The sequence below is a fragment of the Anguilla rostrata genome, chromosome 2 (genome assembly GCF_018555375.3).
Source record: "Anguilla rostrata isolate EN2019 chromosome 2, ASM1855537v3, whole genome shotgun sequence".
In the NCBI taxonomy this organism is placed as follows: Eukaryota; Metazoa; Chordata; class Actinopteri; order Anguilliformes; family Anguillidae; genus Anguilla; species Anguilla rostrata.
The window spans coordinates 46,693,433-46,716,479 of NC_057934.1; the positions used below are offsets into that span (position 1 = coordinate 46,693,433).

A 23,047-nucleotide genomic window follows, 5' to 3' on the forward strand; every position below is an offset into this window, starting at 1 on the left:
GGGTCCACAGAAAATCTGGTATTTTTATATAACAGAAATAATGAATGTAAGAGAGGCTTTCTGAGAACAGGAACCCTTTGCATCCCAATTACAGAACAACCCAGGGGGGCTCTGTTCACTTCAGGATGATCTGTGAACTCGCTGCTTTCAAAACTCAGCAGTCAAAACGTGCATTCCTTACTAATAGGACACAACACTTTTCCCCGTCTTTGAAAGCATCACACTGAATGTCCATTTCTACCTCTGGCTATCCTCAGCACCCTCATGATGCGGATGATAGTGGGGTTTATGGGGAGAGAGGCATTGATCTCGATTTCCTCCAGTGTGATCCCCATGATGGAGAGCAGAACAATGGCCAGATCCAGCTGGTTCCATCTGGAGAAGAGAACAGAGTGTTTATATGTGTACTTCATCGCCCTGGAACAGTATATAGCAGTGTATTATGTAAACATATGCATCACAGTATACGCTCCACTCCGGTACACGCACATAGACAAACACACTTTTAAAGTGTTAGGGGAAATAATAAATTTAACTGAAAAGTAGTTTATACTCGGTGGGAGATGCTCTCCTTGCTGCAGGCGTAAATTAATTCAACTGAGAATTTAGACATTGCACACACTTTCTGTGAAAAAGCACCCTACTGACTCAGCAATAAATAGCTTACATCCATACCTAAGGAAACAATAGGATGTAAGAGCATACAATAGATGAACAATGCAATGGATTCTTCTAAATGGTCTTTGTGAATCTTGGAAACAGCACCCTGAAGAACAGATTCCCTGGAGGGCAGTGGTAAGGTGACTTTGTTCATTCTAGGCACGACAGAAATCCCAGCCCTCTAGGCCGTTTGGCCCCGTTTCTGTCATGGCCTGAAAATGCTTGTCACTTCACTTGAAAGCAGCTGAGCGAGTTTAACAGAGACACTTCCAAATAACACTTCAATGTGCAGTTCACACTTTGGATGAGCAAGCAAACGGCATCTACTTCTTACAGTGGTGTGGCTGCTAGGAGGGATAAGTGAACAAGGAAGTTTCAGTCAGCACGACCGACAAATCCTAACCACATTCCCATCAAGACATGTTGCGCCCTTAAAGCTTAAATATGTATAACTGTACTGTGGACTAACTTTCAGCCGGACCCATGCTCCTCAGCCAGATTGACTATACCTCTCTTTGAAGAATCTTCGAAAGCCAAAAGCGATGAGCTTGAGCAGAGACTCAAAGACGAAGACAATTGTGAAGAAGTAGTTGCAGTATTTTAGAGCCTCTTCAAGGTACTGTGGAATACATTAACACCATTTCACCGAACAGTCCACTGAATATACACAATGCAGTGATCAAATGTTTTTGTAGTGTTGCAAACGAGCAGTTATTATTTCTTGATGCTGAAAAACTTACTACAGGTTTTTTCTAGACCTAAGTTCATTCAATGTACTTACATTGCTTACAGGTTTGTGTGATTGTGCAGTTTACATTAGATGTCATATGAAATGGGTAGAGACAAGATTATTCAGTTTTTAATTGCATCAGATGAATTAAATATTTTCAAACATATTTGAATATTTCCATATCAATGGAGATGTGAAACCATTTTAGGAATCAACATAGCTGTAGTAGTGAGATAACTGACGTACGCTATTTGTTGCCTGAAATCACCTAATTAATGTTGCTGATGCATTATTCCATACGAATGTGAGGTGACAGTCAGTTGAAGGTGAATTGAAATGACTCATGGCCAGGTTTAGGTTAAATCTGGCTTAAATGAGAATAGCTTACCTTGGGCTGATTGTAATGCTCCATGGACATAGTGATCACGTTGATCCCAATGATGCAGGTGATGAAGAGGTCCAAGTAGTGGTTGGTGCACAGTGTGTGGATGTAGAGGCGGGCAGGGGAGTAGTCTGCGTAGTAGGGTCGCTGCTGGGCTTCTGAACACAACAACCACACAACACACAGCCATTAGTGCACCTAAAAATGCTTTTTAATTGCGCATGTTCACTGGCATTAGAAAGCAGGTCTTGCATTACACATTTCATACTGTGTGTAAAATGGTAAAGTATGAGCAGTTTACAACTTTACAACAAGCTCTAAGATAATGATGAAAAGTAAATCCTGGATATATTTGTTTAGAAACACTACACCGATGAAAGAATGAGGTGCAATGGTTGTCTTCCTCTCACTTTCTGATTTTCAGTAACTTCCACTCTTATCCAGAATGGTAACATTCCTCCAGGATTAATATGGATCCTGAATCAATTTGGCTACCTGGCTGAATAATTTGCTCTTTGTTTCATAGGTCCCTTGAAATAATTGCTGGGTTTGGCTTGTCTGTCACTTAATGGAGAAACTTCAGTACTGAATAAGCAATAGCTAACAGGGAAACACGACAACCAAGGAGAACCATGGATTATCTATCAATTACTGAAGCCCCGCATAAGCACATTTAAATTTTATGAATAGTAGCCAGATCAAGTCTCTTATTTATTCCCCGCCTATACAAACAAAGAGTAGAACCTATAGGCATTCTTTATATTCTTCTACTCATGCAGCTTCTTCATGCTTTTACTGCCGTCAGACATGCAATAACTCCATATCATGCCCTTGTAAACATGGCCTTATGTGGCTGAAACAAACAATGTGCGATATTTCCATTTTTCTGGGTTGATTATGGATCACATTTTTGCATTGTGTGAGCTTGTTCAATGTAATTGAGCCAATACAATTGAAAACTGCAATGGCAGATTAGCATACTGATCAATGATCATTGATAATAAAAACTATTGTATATGATACAGTCATTAAAATTATGAGTCAATTAATATCTGCAAAAATGTATCTAAAAAAGAGACATTTTCAAATTTGCATATTTACAGAAGAGTAAACTTATGCATATGAGTCTGCCATTTTGATGTTTACTACATGTAACTTACCACATAAGGAGAGAACCACATTTTTGACCATGAATGAGAACGAGAGATTTTGTATTTAGCAAAAGGTTTCATTGCCCTTCAAGCTAACTTTCAATAACTCTGTATTTCATATCATTGGGCCTCTTTTGAGATGATTAAATAAACAAATCATATTCTATAATAAAATCAAATAGTGGCCTTTGCTACTGTGCTGTGAATAAGATATGGCAGCAAGCAATATATTTCCCTGCTATTGGTTATCATATGGACCTTGGATTATGTAAACGTTGTTCTGAAATAAAAAAAACTAATTTAATAAGCTGTCAGTCACTCTATCTGAGGAACCAGAGACTCACTTATTCACAGAGGTAAGGCTGCCCTCCTGACAGTGACAGACCGCTCATACAGTCATTACTCTCCTCTCCTCAGCCTCACTTTTCAATTTAAACAAAGACAAGAGCATCACAATTGCCCAAGAACATTTGTGTCATTGGCTGATCCTGAGAGCTTCAGTGAAAAGCTGGTAAAATATAAGAGTAGAAATAAGACAGTGGTGAACACGCTGACCTGCTTTTTCAGTTCAATGATAAAAATGCTAACACTGCATCACCAATATGATTAAGTCTCTGCCCAAATGATAACAGAATGGATTATCCTAAATTCTGTGCATAGATAGAACTGTCAAATTGCATGTTCCACATCATCAATCAAGTGGGATGACACTTCAAGGTGTAAGTGTCTTTGTGCAGAATGAATGCTATTCACCCTCACACACTTCCATTTTAAGAGTTCAGTGAAGACATAAACTGTGATTATACTGGAATTTGATGCATTTACAATTCTGTACTGCACATGAGCTGCCTGGTAAAGGCAGTGGACATGGTTAGTAATAGTATGCACATAAATAATGCACACAAGGCAATATGAAGTTCTGTGTGTGCTGGGTGCTCAGAGGAAAGCTTAATTCAGCTTATTTCTAATATTAAAGGGAGCAACATTTTTATTGCATTAATATAGCTGCTGTGTGTACTCTTCAGCGGTGACCCATATGTCATCCAGACTGGGGGGCTGGGAGGTCTGCCCAGCCCCTCTGTTCACTGATGTTCCGAGCCATTGCCTGTCAAGCAGACCGACTTCTCATGCCCTCATGCAGCATTTGGAGGAGGCATGCAGAGGCATGCTGTGGATTAGCAGCACAACCAAAGACATTTGCCATTTTACTGCCTTCTCGGGTTGCATGGTGCATGGAGTTTTTGTTTCTTTTGCTCTCTCGTTCTATCGCTCTCGGTCAGACTCTGGAAGCAGGCAGGGCTCAGAAAGATAGACTACCGACCGGACCCGTTTTTCTCCTTACTCCTGCGCCTTTTCTCCAGCCGCTTCAGACGCTTCTCCTCCCTGATCCGCGCCTCCTCCGCCTCCTGGTGCTGCCGGCACTTGTGGAAGTTCTCCACCACCACGCCCACAAACATGTTGAGCACAAAGAAGCTGACGATCAGCAGGAAGGAGATGAAGTAGAGCAGCATCCAGGGGTTGTGGTTCCGAATTGGCTGGGGAGGGGGGGAGGGGGCAGAAAGAGGAGAGTTAGACATGAGAGTAGAGTACAAGTATGTCCAGAGAGAAGATGAGGCCTAGCTCTTAAAGGCATCAGTTTCACCCACAACATGTTTCACATCTACAACATAAAACCTCTTCTTCAGTGTTTGCATTTGCATAATGCTCTGACGAAGGCCTGCTATTTTAGCCAAGGAATCCTCCCTCACCACCTCAAAGGAGCATCACGACTACTAGCCTCTCGAGGCCTTCTATCCCAGTTCTCTACGCCTGAATTTTATCTGCAAGATGAATGCACAGCTGTGGCGGTAAATACAGTAAGGGAGCGCTTTGGAGCAGTTTTGTCTTGGAATGTAGGTTAAGCTCCAGAGGGAGACTTGTCGGGGATGGCCTTTATATTTTTTAAATGAATATATATTTTTAAAATGTAAAACTACATTGAATGTCTGTCAGCAAAAATAAAATATATGCTGTTTTATAAAGAATGGAACTATCAGAGAAACTGGGCCAACTAATTAGCCACCTGGGGACTGCAAGCTGCTGGAAGGGGCTATATAATGGATTTAGCTCGACAGGGAACCTGCGAGGAGGTGCACGGGTGTGACCAACACTTCATTTGAAGTAGCTGGAAATATCTTGTCAGTACAGATGGGCAAAACAGTGAAAACGCACGGGATGCACCACGAGCGCCTGGCGGTGGGGTCCAGCTCACTGAATTAGCAACGTGATCTCTTTGTCAAAGACTATTCTGCTCCTCTGTCACGGAGCTGAGGGACATACTTGCTGGTCCACAGCCACAGCGTCCAGACCGTCGTACATTATATTAACCCAGCCGTCCTTGGAAGACAGAACAAACAGCGACATGAGGGCCTGGGAACACAAAGACAGGAGGAAGACGTCAGTCCCCAACACCTCACTACTTTAGGTTAGACTGACTGCTGTCCTCCACCAAGACTCTATCTCACCTGTCCAAGATTGTCAAAGTTGTATTTTCTCCTTATCCAACGATAGTTGGCTTGCAGGCAGTTGGACTTGTTGGTGATGTTCCTTGTGTCGAATCCCTCACAGTGGTAGAACTTTCCTTTGAAAAGCTGCAATTTACAGAATGGTAAGGGCTTGTCTGATGAGCTCTCTTGGGAGCAATATGCATTAACTTTACAGAATCCCCAGCGCGTGGAACCTAAGCCACAGCACTTGTCTTTGCTCAGAAGAATAAATCAGCATCCCGAGCAAGCAAAACACACCCAGTGGCTTTGAACTCCTCTTTTTTATATCACTACTGCTGACATAATTGTTCCCAGAATGACTCCTGGCCAGCTGTCCATATGGTGAAAGCACTTCATTTCGCTATATGGCCTAATGCTCTTTCGCATCAGTTGAAGTGGTACTGATGGATGGGGGACTGAGAGAGGGAAGCAGTCTCGGACCTGTTTGCGATGCCTCAACACCCACATGTGAATGCGCTCTCACTGCAAAACAGTCCCCTAGAGGGGCGCCGTGTGAAAGTAGGTCGAGGCACCCGTCACGGTCCCTTAAATCAAGAGCGACCATCCCAGGGAGCATGGTTAACTGTGACTTGCAAATGGGTTTGAGGTGGAAGGAAGCTATTAGGATTTGTGAATCTTACTGTGCCCAGGACTCCCATACATGTCGTGTACAGGAGGAAATCATTTCTGACACAGTGATATTGGAGAAGAGAAAAAAACTCCCAAACACGTTTTGGAAACAAAACATCTTGAGGGGATGTGGATATACCTGACCTCAATTAGCTCCTCATGAATTATCTTTTATATCTGTAAACTCTTTAGGTACACAGATTTTCTGAGCATGAGCCTGGAGCCCACTCTTTCATCCTCCGCCAGACGTAAGAAAGAGAAACAACAACAGTGCCAAGAAGTTAAACTGCGCTGTTGTCTGAGGCAAGAGGCAGAATCCAAGACATCAGCCTGCCTGGACCGACTCCAGCACCTCCCATTGTTACACTTTAATGCCATTTTTTATTCTCAGACCTTTTAATTTTTACTGCCTGTTTGTTTAGACCGAAGACATTTGGACACTTGCTTTCCGCAGCCAATTTACGGACTTCTCTACTGCAGGGTTTTTCGTCAATGTCTGTTCTCTGCACTGTTTGTTTTACCGGCGGTTTCTCTGTGCTGAGGGGCTCTGGAGGGCTGCCTGCCTGCTGGTGAACACGCTGCAGCACCGCGCGCTCGGCTGTCACTGCGGCACTCTGACAGGTGCAGCTGCAGGCCCTGCAGCAGGGCTGCGGTGAGACTTTACCTGCACACCCAGAATGCCGAAGACGATGAAAAACGCGCAGCAGATCAGCACAATGTTGCCGATGGGCCGGAGGGACGTGATCAGCGTCTCCACCACCAGCTTCAGGCCCGGTGCACGGCTGATTACCCTGGAAACACAGACAAAGGCAAAGCCGTCTTACTGGGTATAGGTGGAAGATGGGTTTCTGTCACTGCATGAGTCTGTGTCCCTTCAGAACTCTCCGACGTAGAGAGTAAATCTTCACCTTTTGCATCATTAAATGCATATACATATGTGCAACAGCCATTATAACTGCAGCACAAACTGTGATTGGTCAAATTCTAAACTAAAATAAGAACCATGAATATGACACTCCCATGTGATGTGCAAGACTAATAGCCCTCAGCTATAGCCCTCAGCATAATGATGTAGGATCACAGTTTGTGTCAGTGAGTGTGACACTGATGGTCTCCTCTGTGAACCTGTGGCTGACCTCAGGGGTCGCAGAGTCCTTAGCAGACGCAGCACTCTCAGGATGCCCAGTATCCTGTTCCCTCCAGCAGACGCCAAGGAGACGATGATGTCCACGATGGAGACAAACACCAGAATCCCATCTAGGATATTCCAGCTGCTCTGTAGGTAGTTGTTGGTCCCATAACAGAAGCCCAGAGCAACCACCTGTAATAATGTAGGATATAATTGAGAGAGCCCCCTCCTGCAACAATACAGCATGTAACTGATGGTGTCACCAGCTCTGACAGTACACTACAGACTGTAATTGAGTCATACTGGAAGGCTCAGACTAAATGAGAGCACACTTAAGCATTAGGGCTCTGACTGAATACACACTCACACTGATAACTATTATTTACTGAGTGCACACTCACACTGCAGTGTTCTGGCTGAGTGCACACATATTGATAACTATGATCGACTGAGTACACACTCACACTGTAATGCTAGGACTGAGAGCACACTCATACAGAAGCCCTGCCCCTCCAGATCACCCAGCTCTTCACTGTGTTGAACATAGTGTACCATTGCACAAACAAATATGAAACTGGGTAAAAAAAACTAGAGATATATTGCCATAGGAAAATGAGATACCTCTCATTTCTTTCATGTTCAAGTCATAATTATTTCAGAACCAAGTTGTATTAAAACATAGGTACAGAAAAAATGCCAATGAAATAAATTTCAGCACTAGGGAAATATCACTTTGAAATCGACATAATTAACATAATTAGTCACTTCAACTTTTGGTAACCACGGAGCACATGGCATATCACAGCCAAATCACATCTATTTAATCAAATATTTATAACCACAGATCAAATATGTATAACCACAGGCCAGAGATCTACAGGGATGAGAATAATGAATATGATTATATAGCGGGTACATGTAAACCCATACTCATCCTCATTCAATCATATCTAAAATTTCTAAAACTGACTAGGCAATGCCAAACATCTAGGCTTTGGGGCATTGTCAGAATTCATAAATACATTTGTACAGCCAAGTGTATTACCATGAGACAAACAAAAGCAGTTAGGCTCTTAAACAGATACTGTATTATAGACTGGTACATAAACTCGCAAGAAAGAATCATCTAAAGATCAATCAAATTCATTCCTGCCATAATCCCGTTGTTACCCATTAACTAAATGACACACCCCATAAAAATAGATTGTTACCTTCACAGTCATTTCAGCAACAAAGATCACAGTGAAAATGTAGTTGGAGACACTCAGAAACACACGCTCCTGAAACAACAACAAAGAAGAACAACTTCCATGTGTAATCATTTGCATAAAACCACTTGGCTAACATCTGTGCCAACTCTTGGCGTCACTAAACACTGAATATCGCACACAAGGCATGTTGTGTTGCACTGCAGGGCTATGAAGTGAGACTGCTAAGAGCTAGTATCACACACACTTTCTTCCCCATTAATCCAAGTTACATTGAGTAATGAGAGCCATTCAGCGGGCTCTCCTTGGGCTGGTGCTGTTGGGCTTACTGTGCTGTGAGGCATGATATCTGGTCTCTCCAGCGCTATGGTGATGCAGTTTAGGAAGATAAAAACCAAGACCACATGGTCAAACATCTTGTGTGCAATTATTTTCTGACACGTCATGCGAAACCTGCCAGAGAGACAGTGAGAGATAGACGAGGGAAAGAAGGAGAGATAGAGAGAGAGAGAGAGAGAGAGAGAGAGAAAGAGAGGGGGAGGGAGAGAGAGAGACAATGTCAGGGAAGTGCAGCAGATTATTGTCGATTGCGTGAGCATTCAGAAAAAGTGCTGATCAGGTACTCACTCATTCTGAGGGGAGAACAGATACAGGGACCAGTCCTCATGATCCCTGCACCACTGAGGCTTATAGGGCTCCAACATCCTCTTGATTCGGAAACAGTAGCTCTGCGAGTGAGCACAGTAAAGGCTGTGAGCAGGCTGTCTTTTCACCGTCAAGACAGACGGTCATGCCAGAAATAAGGACTTCAATCACGGGCAGTATTCCACACAAAGCCAAAATTATGCAGAACCATTAGCTCCCTGATCATTTCTCCCACTAATTAAAATTAAAAGCCCAAAATGTACTGGGACAGCATACCTGACAGGCTGCCAAAATTATGACCCTGTTTCCCCACTGATAAGGTCGGTTTCGTAATCAGGTGTACATGCAGCTCACACCTGGCTATGTTCCCTCAAAGCACACGCCGTTAGCTGTGCGTCTGCATTTGTCTAATCCTGCACACAGTGAACAGCCAGACGCTGACTCCAGCCCCAGTCATCTGAATGATGCAGGCCATTGTTTCTGACAGGGCTTCTTACGAACGCACAGCTCCTAAATTTGACTGTGGGTGCAAAATGTCCCGAGTGATCCAATCCCTTTCCACCCAGAGAGAAAACACTTGCTGCCAAAGAAGCACGGTGCTGAATCAATTATGACACAAAAATCTGTCTCATCACAAGTGGGTGAACAGGAAAAATAGCATAAGAACAGTGAAGTATGGAATTTAAAAACCACGGTTATTTTTCCTGATGACAGATGTGCACAAGGCTCTGGAATGTAATGTGTAAAGAGATGTTCTGCCCCCCCACTCACTGCCTGCTCACCTCTTCTATGTCCTCTTCAAAGTCGGGGTCATCTTTGTGCAGGTAGTCGGGGGGCAGACGGAAGCTCTTGCCATTGCAGTCATGGTGCTCCCCCGGGGGGCGTAGCATGGGCACCTGCAGCAGCTCCGGGAGGTCCAAGGATTCGACTCGGTTCTGCAGGGAGGCCCCACTGCCCGTCTTGCTGGACCTCCCGCCGTCGGAGTCCTCCTCCTCGGAGCTGCGCCGGCCCTCGCCCGACAGAAGGGACTCCCGCTCCCCGGACTGGCTCTTCCTCTTCAGGCTGGAGGCCCGGCCGAGGCTGTTCCAGCTGGAGCGGCGGCTGCTCCAGGGCTGACAGGGGGAGCTCCGCAGGCTGGACTGAGCGGCCGAGAGGAGGGTACCGGATCAATACACCCATTACACCCTGTCAATCTGAAAAACGCTCACATCCACTCCGCTCTCTAGACTGACATGGAAGACCATCTGTCATCAAGGGAATGGCTCACAATGGTGATGGAGGGAAATTCCCTCAGATGGATCAATGAAAAGGAAATGCACTCCACTCCATCACGGGTTTGGATCACTGAAGGAAGGGGAGCAGGCTGCACTCACCAGGGACCTCTGGTCGTAGGCGTTCGGGTCGATGGAGGCGCTGCTGCCTCGGCGAGAGTCGCCGTAGGCGTGCACTGTGTCCATGTACGGGGAGGTTTTGGGCGTGGGCATGGGCGTGGCGGCCGTGCGCATGATGATGGGCGGGGGCATGCTGGCCCGCGGGTCCATGTGCCCATTGGGGGTGAGCGTCAGGGTCTGCATCTTCAGCTCTGTGGGGCACAGCAGGGGAAGGGAAGCAGTGCTGCTTCCAGCTGAACTACACCTCGCTGATAATGCCTGCTCTACAGTACTCCACAGCAGGGAGGGAATGTGTCTGAAACTGGGGCTCATAAACAGACATTATGATGTACAATAAAAACGAAAACTGAGGGCTCCTGTCAGTAATTTAGTGCTGTATAAAAGTGGTAAGAGATGGACATTAATTTGGGCTCTGAGGAACCATTAATGTCTCTTTTATGGTTAATCATCACAAAGCAGTCAAAACAGGTGGCACAGTCGTCTCCTCTGGAGCATGCACTGGACACTGACAGTTGGGAAACCATATGCATCCACAAGACATCAACAAGCAATGACCATTCAGAGGGGGAAGCAGTAAGTAGTTCTCCCTCCCATGTCCACATAGTCGTGAGAAGTCCATAATCACCTGAGGTGTGAGGCTCCCTCATTTTCTCATCTTCTTCAAAATTTGCAGACATTCTCTCGTCATCTGAGTCCGACCTATTTGCATCCCCCTGCAAAGCACAACGGACATTTGGGGAAGGGTGAACAACAACAGAGCAATAAGAGAGAGCCATTGCGCGAGACAGCCGGTGGCATTTCAATAACCACAAAGGAATATTAATTACAGTGCAGCTGCAAGTGATATAATCCACTCAAGTGGGGGGAAAACAAAACTGATGAAATGCTCAGGCTGTGAACACCAAACTCAGGCCGTGGATATATTCTGCATTATGCCATCAACAGAAAAACAAGCCCACGCCCAACAATGCATGCAAATGGTCCCGCACAGTTCCCTGGAGGGCTCCCATTCTGTAACCTGTGAACTGGATTCACCCTGCCAAACAGCCTGTGTTCTGTCTCAGGTGCACATGCCCTGGAATGACACCGCTGCAATCCGACAGAGTGGAACAACATTAAAGGCATGAGAGGCTGTGTTTGCATCACACTGACAGTACGTGTGGCAGAAAGGTCTGGGCTTTCAGCACCAATGATGATTGGTGCAGGCAACCTGTGCAGTGCTCCAAGAGCCAATCATACTCTCTCCTTCTCTCATTCCTAGGACAGGACAACATGGGAGACACTGCCTGCATTTTATCAGATGCCAGCAGGTATTAATTTTTTCAGTCAGGAATCAATGAATACTGTCTTACCTCTGCTTGAAAGCCCTCTACCAGAATAGCCACCAACAAGTTGAAGAGTACGTAATTTCCAAAAGTCATCAAGGCCACAAAGTAGAGTGCAGCCAAAGGGGAGGTGGAAGCCATGCCGTTGTACAAAACCACATTCCAGTCCTCCTGTGTTAGGATCTGCAAAGTCAACAGTTACAGTGAAATGAACCATAAGGCAGTTCCTAACCATCTGGATAAGACTGTGGGTGGTGAACTAATGGCACTCCACTTTATTTACAGTGCAGACCGAATGCCACACCCCAATACCTTCAAATTGAGTACAATGGCCTCATGTTATAGATATTGAATAGCCCTATGCTCAAAATGTGAGGATCCTATAAATAATACAGTGGCACTTATTGATCGTAAAGAAAGTTAAAGTGAAAATCTTTGAACTCTCAAGGCTCTAAATGCCTCTAGTATATGAGGCACAAATTAGTGCCTAGAATCTTATGAAAAAAAAAAGTGATTCATTACATTTACTGCAGATGAGCAATATGATGAATAACTTCCTCAGTGCAGTTCAGTAGAAAGGAATACCTAACTAAACTTTAGATTCAAGAGGGCAATTGGCAATATAGCTATCACACTTCATTTAACAACACATTTTCCTTATACAGTATATATGCATGGGTTTGCACTGCACATTATCTGACAACAACTAATCCATACTTTCAATGATCTTAAGCTTGATTGCACATAACTAACCACATGGTGGTCCAGGCTGTGGATTATATGTTGCTATGGGAAGGGTTTGGTGGTCTGGGATTAGGCGTTACTATGGGAGAAGCTTTGTGTCCGGAGGAGAAATTTAATGCTTTATAGTGAGTTTAATGGCTTGGAGGGAGCAGTGTCATTAACTCATATGTTCACAATTTTTAATCAAGAGTTCACATTAGACCAGAATCAGATATATGAATTTACTGAAGTAAGATCAGTAAAATCACATTTAAAATACAAGAAAACACACTGATCAGATAAATACTTCATATTAAATTTAACAAGATAGATGCCTTCCTTATACCGACTGATAAATTAAACACAGAGATTGGGAATCATGATAAATCCCAGCCTAGATGACCCCCATCTTATCATCACCTCCAGAGTGAACAGAAATGATTCACAAAATCTATCCCCCCATGACCTCATCGTGTTAGTAATACTGAGCGACAGGATGAGATGGCCGCAGAACTTTTTTGGAAGCCCATATTTGCCAGTGGCAGAGGAGTAAACACGACTTAAGGTTATCATTGGATTTCAGCTGTCTGGAAAGCAACCAGACAGGCTGCTTACCTGCAGCTTCCATCTCCCTGAAACAGCCAGCTTGTCTACATCACAGCCCGTCCCTACAGTTGCTATGGAGACTGCCAGCTAGAGCTAACGAGCGTTTTCGCATAGCTGGTGAGAAGGATGACAGCGGTCATCACCATCTGCTCCCTCGGGACAAGGGAGGTGATAATCTCCGCTGAGGTCTGCACCTCTAGGTAGTGTGGCTGCCAGCTCCATAGCGACCTCTCACTCCCACCCACACCAGATCGGGCGCATTTTAAACCCACTGCACTGACCTGGAAGACTGTGACAATCGCCCACAGCAGTGAGTCAAAGTTCTTCCTGTCTGGGATGGTGTCTCCATTCTCCATCCTCAGGCTGAACTTACATCCAAACAGGTGCATTCCCAAAATACTAGGAGTAACACAGAAACAAGATTTACTATTAGTTTACTATTAGTCAGGAACCAAGATCATGCATGCCATTGTGTGAATACATTCACATCATTAGGAATTTGTCTGCTCCCGCTCAGTATTGTTCTTATGTTACCCGTGTTCAATGTCTCAAATCTAAATTCGTTTTTCCTTTTTACTTCTATCCACATCACTTTCAGTATTCTCAGTGAGCCTGTTCTGGTGGTGTGGCCCTGAGCCCACAGCTCAGACCTGAAGATGAAGATGAAGAGCATGAGCAGCATGCAGAAGGTGGCCACGTTGTCCATGGTCTTCATCAGGACCACCAGCTGCCTCCGGAGGGCCGGCAGGAAGCGCACCAGCTTCAGCACCCGCAGGAGGCGGAACGTCCGCAGCACAGACAGGCCCCCGTCCGACTGGCCTATGATCTCCCACACGCTGCAGAGACGGATACACAGCGCTCAGCTCCAGACTGTCGGGGGGGGGGACAGAAGTCCCTTCATCTTTCACACGTCTTACACAGAGGAGAGAGCTCAGCAATTTTAACTGATACTGGAATGAATTAATGTGAATCCTCAATCACCAATGTATCTTATTCCATCAGCTGCAAATGATAACAGCATGAAAAAATAGCAAATGTGGAAAGACCCTGGGTAAACAGAACAGTGACATTATGAGACATTTAATCCTAGTGTAAATGCTAGAATATCACATATTACACATCAGATGCTCCATAAAGAATCATTTAGTTATAGGTTTTTGACCAGAGAAGATGGTTTCCTTTCAAGCACAATTTTCCTGGATAAATGAAGTTCCATTGTTTTGCTAGTAGCTCACGGGTAGTGGCCCCAGTGGACTAGTCTCATTAAGTCCTCAAATTGACCAGAGAGAAAGGTGAAAACAGAGTGGTCGAGAGAAAGGGGAAAGGAGGCAAACCAGAGAAAAAAGGAAGAGAACCTGATGACAACAATGATTCCATCAAAAATGTTATAGGGGTTCTTGATGTAGCCGAAGAGGCCGAAGGCGAGAATCTTGAGCAGCATCTCCAATGCAAACATGCTGGTGAAGACGATGTTGCTGATCTCCAGGACATCAGTCAGCTCCTCCGGCTGTTGGGGAGGAGGGGGGGAGAACAACAACAGACACTGAGCTCACGATTGCCTTGCACAGCTCTCATCAATCACTACACATCTATCCACTGCTCCACTGAGACCCCGTTAATGAAGGAGGCTGACAGTCATTATAAACTCCATTGAGCTTTTATTGGAATGAACAGCATTTCAACACCCATTCTAAACCTACCTATGGACATACTGTATTAATGCTGATGACCATGATCCTGTTTCCTTAAACAATCTAAATGATACTCTAATGTCATCAACTTCCTGTGTGATTACATGTGTAACAGCAAACATCTGTCTTTACTGTATTTCATTAAGGGTATCAGCATTAGCTCTAGAAGGTGCTTTGGTGGTCTAGGACAGTTTACATCCCTAAAGAATATCCAGCAGTATTGCTGCAATCAATTGATCAAGAGACTTGGTAGGTCCATGTATTTCCCATCCTTTCCCAAAATAAGAAAGACTACATCCAATACAATTCACTAAAAAACTCAACATGTAATGAACAAAACCAGGAATTATTATGCTTAATTCTCTTGTAAAAATCAACTGGCAGATTTCTAAGAATCCACACCAAACAATAGCCTGATACAAGAAGCCTCTCAAATTGATTTGAAGATTTAACATAAACTGAAAAAATATCCCTAGGTAAAAATAAATATTTAACATTGTCAATGCGTAGAGCTAATGTGCTGTACTCAAGCTTTGCTCAGCAAAGTCATTTTAAGAAGATATATATGTAGTAAGAATACAGTTCAGTCTGTAGTGCCTTCATTAATGGCCATGAAACAATATTTGTCCCAAATCAAAAATGTATATAAAATGATTACAAAATGGGTTCTATTAAATGACATACCTTTAACAACATAATAACAAAGAAATTGTTCAGGATCATATAGGTTTGTGTACACCTCCATTATTTGTCCCCATTTCAGCCATATATGTATACACACATATCTTCATCACCAAACTGAGACAAAATAAAGAATGTGTGCATTAAAATGTAACCACCAGGGGGCTCTGTGTCTTTATGGAAGTACTGGACACAAGCTAGCACATCACTGGAGGTCCACTGTAGGTTTTCTTCCTGGATCAATGTCAGCTAAGACATCATGACGTTGCAATACTGCAGTAAAAAACCATGCCATGCAATACAGTATGTACAATACATACACACAGAAATAAACCCATTCCGCAATAACTAAATGACTGTACTTATTCCATCTGGGAGAAGAGAAGGAATAATGGAAAAGAGATATTCTCTGGGTACTCTGTCCTTTTAGACAGACTGGTGATGAACCTACTGCCACAGACCTGGGTGGAGTCTGATAGCATGTCTCTGTCCATGTCCAGCTCTGAGACTGAATGGCGCTGACGCTGCTGCTCAGGAGATGAGTGAAGAGCTCTGCTGTCCTATGGGATAGGGCAGGGATGCTCAAACCTGGCCCTCGAGGCCAGTTGTACTGCTGCTTTTCATTCCGCCCTAAGCAGGGACTGAGTTAAGCCTAATGCACCAGGTGAGTGTAATCTCTGGCAAGTCAGTGAAACTATTGGACTACGGACTATCAGACAGAAGAGAAAACCAGCTGTAGTACTGACATTAGCAGTAGTACTGATTTTAGTATCCATGGGTTATTTATTTGTATCAGCTTTCCCAAAGGCACTAGTCCACGCCTTCCAACCCTATTCCTGGAGATCTACCATCCTATAGGTTTTCATTTCAACCCCAATTTGGCACACCTGAGTCCACTAATTAGCAGCTCACAAGATCTCTAGCTGTTGAATGAGGTGTGCTTTGTTAGGGTTGGAATGGAAACCTACAGACCGGTAGATCTCCAGGGACAGGGTTGGGCAGCCCTTCCCTAGTCTGTCCTCTGAGTGAAGACTGAAGGAAGCTGTGGGCAATGAGACAAGGGACTGATAGCAGATATGATAGAGGTATGTGTATCACTTTGGCCCCATTCTCAGTGAAGGGAACTCCTTAGAACTCCACAGACATAGCAACTCTAGGCAACTCTTCCAGCAAAGTGACTGCCAAAAAGAAACAGGATCCAGACAATCTGTTAGACCCCTGGCAACTAGAGCAGAAATCATAACACATGGAGGACATCAAAGTTCCTGCTTGAGAATCATTGTCACGACTTTCTGACAAAAGCCACAGCTATACTCTGGCACAACAATCTCCAAAGGCTTAACAGAACCAGACATTAATCTACCATTACTATTTTCATGTAACAAAAACTAACCAAAATCATAATTTATTTGGGTTCTTTTATTGTTGAGATGCTCACAATTTCCCTTTACCCTATATTACCTGGTGTTTTCAGTGCCATTTAGACATTGTTTCCAGCCTGCACACTTGTCTCTCACCACCCAGGGCAACAGTCATATTATGAGCTGCATTAAAAGCCCACACAAAATGGCCCATATTATATGGTACAAAGCTGCTACTAACTGAATGATGTGGCATATCTACAACATTATTAACCTATCTACAGTACCGGATGGGAATGATTTGTGGAAATTCACAAGGTATAAATGTGGTTAAAGGCCTGGATTGTGATTGATGGCACCATGCTGAATAGGCAAGGGGTGCTGTGTCTGCTGCAAAGCAGTGCTGCTGAGGAAGGAGAGCACTATAAATCCCTGCATACAACTTCATTCCATTCACGATCTGTGGACAACCAGCCATAAAGTTTTGTGTGCGTTTAGATCACATTTGATGGATTATTTTATGCCAGCACTTCTGTATTTATGTAATACAGTTCACAAATCACTGCAGGTGTTAAAATTAAATTTACCGTGTGATATGTTTATATTGGCTAATGATTTTATTATTATTTTTTGTACCAGAAGTACTGTCTTATGCAAATATATCCCTTGATGGTAGATAAGGCACTGCAGAACCAGGTTTATTAGTAGTGGAAAACTTTATCTTCCAGTGGGCACTCACACACACACATGCACACAGACAAAGGCAATCTTTGGCAAGGACACAGTATGCGGAATATTCTTTATACCGGAGGCAAGGTCATCTCTGAGCAGCTTTAATAACTTTAGAGAAGAAGGAAGACAGCAAGGGAGAGCATTTTTCAACAGTGAAAGACCCCCACCCCACAAACGGAAAAATAGAGAGAAACAAAGGGAGACATTAACGAGAGATGAGCTGGTGAAGCAGAGGGAGAAGCACCCCCTAGCTGTATTTTTTCACCAGCACATACAGCCCTAGGAGACTGGGGCCACTGTTCCTATGCCAGAGGTTAGTTATCTGTACCTCAGATCCTCAAATATCAGGACAGACCCAATAACAAGATGGAAACATTGCGGTGAAACTAGCCTAGCACAGGGCCATGTTTCACTGACGCAGTAACAATGTGTGGGCATCTCGTAATTCAAAATCAATCTGAGCCTCACAGCCTGTCTTAGGCCCTTAACTGATATACTATTATTTACAGAAACAGGATCAATGCCACGTCTACAGGCTTTCACCGACACTTGGTTAATCGGATTATCTTACAGATCGACTTCAAAGATCTACTGTACTCAAGTGGTGACTGTATTTTTTAAAAACCGTCAACAGACTATATGTATAGGGCTTACAGAACACAAATCAATAGAGGGAGTCCACTTCATTAAGCATATGCCCTTTTGGTAGGTACTTGTAATCTTACTGCCATTGCTGTGCAGCGATGTTTATAAATCTCAACAGCGCTTAAACAGACAAGCTGTTTAGGGTAGTGCATTCGGTATCACATTTAAAATGACTAGGTTGAGATAGAAATATATCTGTATTTATACCTGTACTATGGTATATTTTATATGCATTTTTTTCTTTTCAGGGATTTGAATACTTTCTCTTATATATGTCCTTCTGTGTCACTTAAGTACTGACTTAGTTACTGTATGTAATGGGTGCTAAAGCTGAAATTTAATTAGTTATTTTAATTAAAGTATTTAAATGACTTAACTAACTGTAAATTTAGGAAATAGCCAAAGATTTATCATCAATACAACACAATGTTGTACTGTCACAATTTAACTCAAATGGTACATTCAGTAACAATTTATTACCAAATACGCAGCATTTTTTTAAATGGGCAAAATAATGACATAATATGAACTGCGTAAGCACAAGTCCAAACAGTTATAGCATGTGTAACCGGGTTTTCACTTTAAAGTTATTGTTTTTCCTTTTTCTTTTTTTGCCAATCCCCTTTTATCCCCTGACCCTTAGATCAAAATGGACAATGCATGCAAATAATTGGGTAAAGAACAAAACAGTGGCAAGGGGGGGTTTGCAAAAAACAGCTTTAAAATGACTCGTAAGGTTGGCGACAGTGTACACAGCGCTAAACGTAGTGCACTTGCCCGATGAGTAGTGCACTTTGCCCTGAGCTCAGTGCTGTGATCTTTGCACATTCTGATCGTAACAATGCATGTAATTAGTTCCTCTGAGAAATTCCCCAAGCAGGGCAGAGGAGAAGGTCACAATCTCTCACCCAATTGTTGCAGAGTATGCCCACGAGAGCTCTATCTGCACTGTGGGGCGAAGCTGAGAGTGGAGAAAACCTTCCATCAGATTATCTCTCTGAGAACCAAGAGGGAGGGAGCACAGCCAGCTATCCTCAGAGAAAAGCGCACTGATAAGATAAGTGAATAAGGCAATGCTACCCCTGCACTGACAATAAAGTCACAGGGAAAACAATCTGTAACAAGCTGATAAATATGTATGCATTGGCAATACACCATACTCGGAAAATACATCCAAAATAAACACTGTTGTCCTAAATAAATACATTCAGCATAAAGAAAAAAATAATACTTCCGTAATATTGAGTTTCACATCATCGTGCCCAGAGGTGTCATACCGAGGAGAATAACAGAACTGACTACCCAGGGCCCCAAGGCATGGTGGGGGGCCTCAAATGGCCTGAACTAAAATGCTTGCTTTGGTCCACAATTTTAAGGGGGCCACAGACACTGCATTTTCACAGGGCCCAGAATTTCATGCCACACCCTTGACTGTACCGTCAGGTTAGTACCATCAGTACGGCTTAATGAGATTCACTTTGACTTTTATATTTCTTCCAATGCATTCAGGAGAAGGTATTATGCAAAATGAAATGGGGAAAATAAGAGAGAACACATAAAATCATTACTAGACTGGCCAATGCTCGGTGCAGCGGGGAATGAAGCTCCGGCTGCACTTCGGAGCACTGCGGTTTCCATGGCAAGATTATCTGCTGCAGTGCGTGAATCCTGGGGTGTTTTTTTCCTTCTGTATTGAACCCCCTGAGCTGAGAGGAGCGTGGTTCAAGAGAGAACGAGCTACTCAGCATGGATCTTTCCAGTGTTCACTGTACATGTTCCCAGATAAAAGAGCCTTGTGATAGTAATAACAGTACCAATGCAAACAATGAAAGGTAAATAACAAAGGTAAAAGGTAAAGCCAGAACCTGACTTACAATGAGTACTGACTCAGCAAGAGATAGAGTGGAACCACTGTGAAGAGATACAGTATAAGTTATGCATATAATTATACTTTATATGAGTTCATTTTAAAGTTTTTTTATAAGTGAAAAAAAAAACTTCATCCATTTAATGACGTGTATTTTACAATTTCCCTTACCAACACTATTATTAAAATGGCATAACGGCAAGAAAGAGAGAGAGGGAGAGAGAGCCCTGGGTTCTTTGGATATTCAGATAGGCAGTCTCATTCTCACCTCTTGCCTCATGTTGACGTGCCACTGTCACATGAGAGATCTCAACACAACTGCATCTGTTCTGACTAGTGGGGTGTTGATTAAAATCTGTGAAGCACGGGAATCTGCAGCATCTGATTGCGGACCTGCTCTGTCACAGCTCAGGTTTTTAATTAAAATTCAATCTTGCACCAAAATGATTCCATTTAGGTCACGCAGCCTGTGCACTACCACTGCAGGTGTGTTCAAGGCCAAGTCACTCACTCCTCAGGGGATCATCATGTAAGTACTTTCTCAATTTGATTAAAATGCTTCAGTCATGTCTTTAGCACATCTTCAAATGAAACAGCAAAGTAAAAATTCATCTGAACTGCGAATATTGGTTACATGCATCTATAACCTCACTCACCAGGGATTTATATGCTCACCTGGCAGAGAGGTCTTTAAACTTGCAGTGGCTGTTTAATTAGAAGAAACTGTAGAAAATGCTCAGCAAGCAAATCTAAGGTCCTAGTGAATGTGTGTTCATGCCCTGATACTGTCAAAGGTTTCTTATTGTTTAACAGAAAGAAACAGGCAGATTGGACACAAATGCAGATGTGCTGGTGACACAACTGTTTTTCATGATAAATCATTTATTTTCTGTGAAAAAGAGTGAGTGTGCAGTTTTGTCTATATTTTTTGTAGAATATGCATGGTTGAAAAATGAGGCTCTGGAGAGTTTAATTACACGTTTGGAGGATTTCTGGTACTCCCTAGTATTTTTAGTTGCTTTTACAATATCTTTGGACTTGTATTTGTTTTAATGGTCGGGTGATAAAGGAGCATCATGGGAAAGATCTGTTCTATAAGTCAAATTCCATTATGTAACTTCCATTATTTCCATTTAGTGTTCTGGTAAATGTTCAGCGGATGTGCCTATTCAAAAAGTAAAAGGTGAACAGATTTATCTGCAGCTCCAAAACATTTTTTTTAGTGGCATACAATTTCAATTTTAAATACATTTTAAATACATTTAATGACCATTTTAGACATTTTTTCCCCTCACCAGTCATAAATATTATATTCGTGGCATGCTAATGTACATCCCATTTTCTGGACTGTGGACCCCATTGACTGTCCAGCTAATCAATATAGAAACATAAAAGGCAGATCATGCCCACTAATGTACACTCATGCCGGCACAGATTCAGAGGCGCAGTTGGGCTTGGGTGGGAATTTCATTTGTCCCAGCCTACATCATGTGACAAGAGAGAAAGGTCAGCAGTTTTACCTCTAAGAGCCTGAGACATATTGTGATATAAAACCATGCATTTTTCTGGAGGCAAGAGTGCAAAGCTACAATGCCACGAGGACAGGTCTTGAAAGATCAAAGCTGAACGATCCTGTGTCAGTGTTTAATAGCATTTCCTGTTGCAGTCTTGCAGAATTAGCTTCATTATTCCATGTACAAGCCTCACAGCTGATTGTCTGTCACCATTTCACCTCAAAGTCCACCATGCAGCATCTGTGTCTCACCACTCTAGTCTATCCAACTTACACACAATTTGAAATACTCTACTCAGAAAACCTGTCTGAATGTATACTTAACTTATTAAAGAATGCACAATGAATTAGAGTCCTGATGACCGTAACAGCCACTAAGGTTTTCGTAATGTATGAGCTGAGCATGTGATGTCTACAACAACTAAGCAAAAACTCTTCCACTTCCAGAAGTCACTGGCATCACATCTGGAAAACCTCAGACAAAGACACATATAAAATCACTCAAGAGCATCTGTAACAGATACAAAGTCTAGTGGAAATGCTGTCCTGTCCAACAAGGCACTGAGTAAGCCCAATAAGGCAATGTTTTATTATTAGAACCCTGACATTTATTATTAAGACCATGGCTTCTTTTTTTAGCCTGTAGTTACATCTGTAAACACTAAGAGGTCAATGCAGGACTTCCTGAAGCCACTTTTTATACGATCAACATTTTGTGGTACCTTAATCGCCTTAATCATCTGGTTTCCACAGGGATGTCCAACCTTATCCAAAAAGGGCTTGTGTGGGTGTGGTATTTTGTTCTAGGCCATCTTTACGACGCCTCATCTAACTAATGAAGTGTTTTTGTTCAAGGCTTTTTTGGATAACTTTGGACACCTCTGGCTTAGAAACTTGCACCCTGCCACCAATAAGGTCTTCTGTTGATCCTTAATTGCATAATGTGTCATGTTTCTTTGGGTGCTTACCACTGATTACTGCAATTAGGGTGCCTACAGTGACATCCTGAGGACTGAAATTTAGGTAAAATGTTTTCTAGCTCCCTTGTTCAGGAGGAAAAAACTTGTGGCCATTACACTTGAACCACTAATAACTAAAAAACGAATGGAATTCTCAGTCAGTAAGCGATAATTTATCTGTGCCAGATTGTCATTTATAACCATCCCATATTGAGTAGCACATGCTTATTACACAAATACAATGTTTGTTCATTCTTTACCCAGAATATACACTTATGCAGGTTCACAGAAATCCCCATCTTAAGGTTAAAATAATATAGGATCTGCTGTAAGCACACAGCTCTTGCATGGCAATGAAGCAATACAGTGAATAACTGTACTAATCACTGCTCCTTTCAACTGAAAGGGGAAACACCAAATAAGTCCTTTTGCAGCAACAATACTTGATGACAGGTAATCAGATCATGCAACCTTCATGCCAACCAAAAACAGC

At 43.0% G+C, this 23,047-nt stretch overlaps 1 protein-coding gene across 1 annotated transcript in view; it reads right to left on the reverse strand.

The window, feature by feature from the left end:
* The window catches only part of LOC135248227 (voltage-dependent T-type calcium channel subunit alpha-1H-like), a 102,878-nt gene that overhangs the window by 8,252 nt on the left and 71,579 nt on the right, over positions 1–23,047 (reverse strand). The window contains exons 11-28 of the mRNA XM_064322595.1: positions 14,461–14,612; positions 13,756–13,941; positions 13,387–13,504; positions 11,804–11,959; positions 11,077–11,164; positions 10,434–10,642; positions 9,843–10,199; positions 9,043–9,143; positions 8,745–8,868; positions 8,419–8,487; positions 7,215–7,399; positions 6,743–6,869; positions 5,428–5,553; positions 5,243–5,332; positions 4,266–4,458; positions 1,779–1,930; positions 1,170–1,279; positions 242–375 (exon numbers count right to left, since the gene is read on the reverse strand). Of these exons, the coding sequence (XP_064178665.1) occupies positions 242–375; positions 1,170–1,279; positions 1,779–1,930; positions 4,266–4,458; positions 5,243–5,332; positions 5,428–5,553; positions 6,743–6,869; positions 7,215–7,399; positions 8,419–8,487; positions 8,745–8,868; positions 9,043–9,143; positions 9,843–10,199; positions 10,434–10,642; positions 11,077–11,164; positions 11,804–11,959; positions 13,387–13,504; positions 13,756–13,941; positions 14,461–14,612 (2,677 nt within the window). The remainder of the gene's footprint in view (positions 1–241; positions 376–1,169; positions 1,280–1,778; positions 1,931–4,265; positions 4,459–5,242; positions 5,333–5,427; positions 5,554–6,742; positions 6,870–7,214; positions 7,400–8,418; positions 8,488–8,744; positions 8,869–9,042; positions 9,144–9,842; positions 10,200–10,433; positions 10,643–11,076; positions 11,165–11,803; positions 11,960–13,386; positions 13,505–13,755; positions 13,942–14,460; positions 14,613–23,047) is intronic.